Consider the following 2,740-nt stretch of genomic DNA (forward strand, 5'->3'; position numbering starts at 1 on the left):
CTGAAGGGAAGGCACTCTTTGAGATCTCTGCTTTCAAATTCGTGTTTTGGAGGGCAGTCTGGGGTATGATAATGGTGTTGTCAGGATTGCAGAAAGGTCTGAAACTCACAGAGCATTACACTGAAAGAGATGTGTAGGTCTTTGAGGAACCTCACAACTTCACTCTGCACCCTTTAGCCTACAGACAACACCAGCACAACCTTCGTTGTTTCTTGTAGGATTGTTGGATGTCCTTCTCAGCACTTGAAATAGGAAGATGCCTCTGGCCACTAGATGCCTGAGATCTGTCCCTGGTGCTCTTTGCCATATACTGTAAGGCAGTACGGACTCCTGCTGAGCCTACAGAGTATCTCCTTTTCCCTGAAGCATTCTTTGGCAGAGAAACCCAGAGCTCTGGGCAGGAGAAAGTCTTCTTCAGAAGAAGATGGAGTGAGGATGCAGTCTTGGTGAGGATGTTTTCTATGAAATATGGTTTACTTCTTGATCAGAGAAGTCTATGTAACACATCTTCTTTTCCTCCATGGACAGCCAACCATTCCCTGAGGCAGCAAATGTCCAACAGGAGCTTCCCCACTGAGTTCCTCCTCCTGCCATTCGCAGACACACGTGAGCTGCAGCTCCTGCACTTCGCGCTCTTCCTGGGCATCTACCTGGCTGCTCTTCTGGGCAACGGCCTCATCCTCACTGCCGTAGCCTGCGACCACCGCCTCCACACCCCCATGTACTTCTTCCTCCTCAACCTGGCCCTTATCGACGTGGGCTCCATCTTCACCACTGTCCCCAAATCCATGGCCAATTCCTTGTGGGACACCAGGGTCATTTCCTATGCAGGTTGTGCTGCCCAGGTCTTCTTTTTCGTTGTCTTTGTTGCAGCAGAGTTTTCTCTTCTCATCATCATGGCCTATGATCGCTACGTTGCCATCTGCAAACCCCTGCACTACGGGACAATAATGGACAGCAGAGCTTGTGTCAACATGGCAGCAGCTGCCTATGGCAGTTCTTTTCTCTATGCTGTGCTGCACATTGACAATACCTTTTCCCTTCCCCTCTGCCAAGGCAATGTCTTGGACCAGTTCTTCTGTGAAATTCCCCAGATCCTCAAGCTCTCCTGCTCAGATGCCTACCTCAGAGAAGTTGGGCTTGTTGTGGTTAGTGCTATTTTAGCATCGGGGTGTTTTGTTTTCCTTGTGCTGTCCTATGTGCAGATCTTCAGGGCTGTGCTGAGGATCCCCTCACAGCAGGGCCGGCACAAAGCCTTTTCCACATGCTTCCCTCACCTGGCCGTGGTCTCCTTGTTTCTTAGTACTGTCACATTTGCCTACCTGAAGCCCCCCTCCATGTCCTCCTCCTCCCTGAATCTTTTGCTGGCAGTTCTGTACTCGGTGTTGCCTCCAGCAGTGAACCCCCTCATCTACAGCATGAGGAACCAGGAGCTGAAGGTTGAAGTTAGGAAACTGATTTGGGGGATGTTTTTCAGTACTCACAAAAATCCTTTCAGTCTCCAGTACCAATAACAAACCCCAGTACATCCCCTTCCAGGCTCGTGTCTTGGTTGTTCAAATTGTTAAAATTAAAGTTGAAATTAATATTAATATTAAAATTAAAAATAAAATTAAAATTAATTAATTTATTTTTTGGTCATTTTGTGTGCTTGTGTTTCTTGCATTCCTACAGAAGAGTTTGGATTCCCCACCCCCCCAATGAATAGGAATGAATGAACCTGTTTTGTCCAAAATGGAGGCTGTATAAATGTGTGTCTAACACTGAGTCAGTGAAGACTCTCTCATGACATCTCTGTAATAAAACGGAATTACCCCAATGCCATGCCTGAAGTCTGGGCTTTCCTTCCCAAATCAGTGCTAAGAAAAGGCCCAATGAATTGCTCCCTACAAGAGTCTGTTCCTGCTTTGGTTATGGAGGGAATGGCTCATTGTTGCATTGTAACCTGTCAGACACCAAGGGCTAGATTTAACACTCACCCACGGGTGTCTGCTCACAGCAGAGGCAGCGAATGGTCACTGTATTATGTAGCCAGGGCTTTTCCCACATGTAGATGATGATGTCAGGAGGGGAATCTGGAGCTGCCTGCAGAGCCCAGGGTACCTCTAGGGACAGCGAAGCCTGGTGTGGGCAGTGACTGCAGCCCTTCAGAAAGTGAGAGATCTCCCACTATGGGCTCAGTCACAGGGAAAGAACTAAAGCCACGTATTCACAGGGAACCTGTGACTCTGCAGTCTCAGAGAAGAGAGTGGGCACTTGCAAGACAGAGGGAAGGGGAGCTAGGGAGTTAATCATTTTCCCCTTCATGAAGTACCTCTGTCTGGTCCAGCCCAGTGATCCGGACCTGGCTGAGTCTGCTTCCCACTCTGACTAGCACGGCCATGCAGATTTATCCCACAGAACACAGACCATTTGCTTTGCAAATAAGTACCAAAGCTTGGGGATCACATGTGGGGAGCACAGGGACCGCCATTCCCCACTGTCCAAGGGGAGCTGATCTTTGAAATTTGACCAGCTCCATCCTCCTTCTGGCATCAGTGTCTATACTGGGGGAACAGACACCAAGACAGTGGATCAACACTGGGTCATGGGCCCAGAAATTTTCAAAACCCAGCTGCAGAAAGCACTGACTAACATCATCTGCCTGTAAAACTATCAGTGCTTAGAGAAGAGGATGGTAGTGGACTACTCCAGAGGTCCGTTCTGATTCAGGGAAGTAGGCGCTGCACAGCGCAGTCAG

At 48.7% G+C, this 2,740-nt stretch overlaps 1 protein-coding gene across 1 annotated transcript; it reads left to right on the top strand.

Annotated features, from left to right (window-relative positions):
- Positions 1-551: 551 nt before the first annotated feature.
- Positions 552-1,514, top strand: LOC309891478 (olfactory receptor 14C36-like; the record flags this gene model as incomplete). Its single annotated transcript, XM_082785837.1, has 1 exon — positions 552-1,514. The coding sequence occupies one exon, from the start codon at positions 552-554 to the stop codon at positions 1,512-1,514; it is 963 nt and encodes a 320-aa protein (XP_082641963.1).
- Positions 1,515-2,740: the final 1,226 nt, after the last annotated feature.

The sequence above is a fragment of the Aythya marila genome (genome assembly GCF_965140915.1).
Source record: "Aythya marila genome assembly, contig: HAP1_HAP1_SCAFFOLD_344, whole genome shotgun sequence".
In the NCBI taxonomy this organism is placed as follows: Eukaryota; Metazoa; Chordata; class Aves; order Anseriformes; family Anatidae; genus Aythya; species Aythya marila.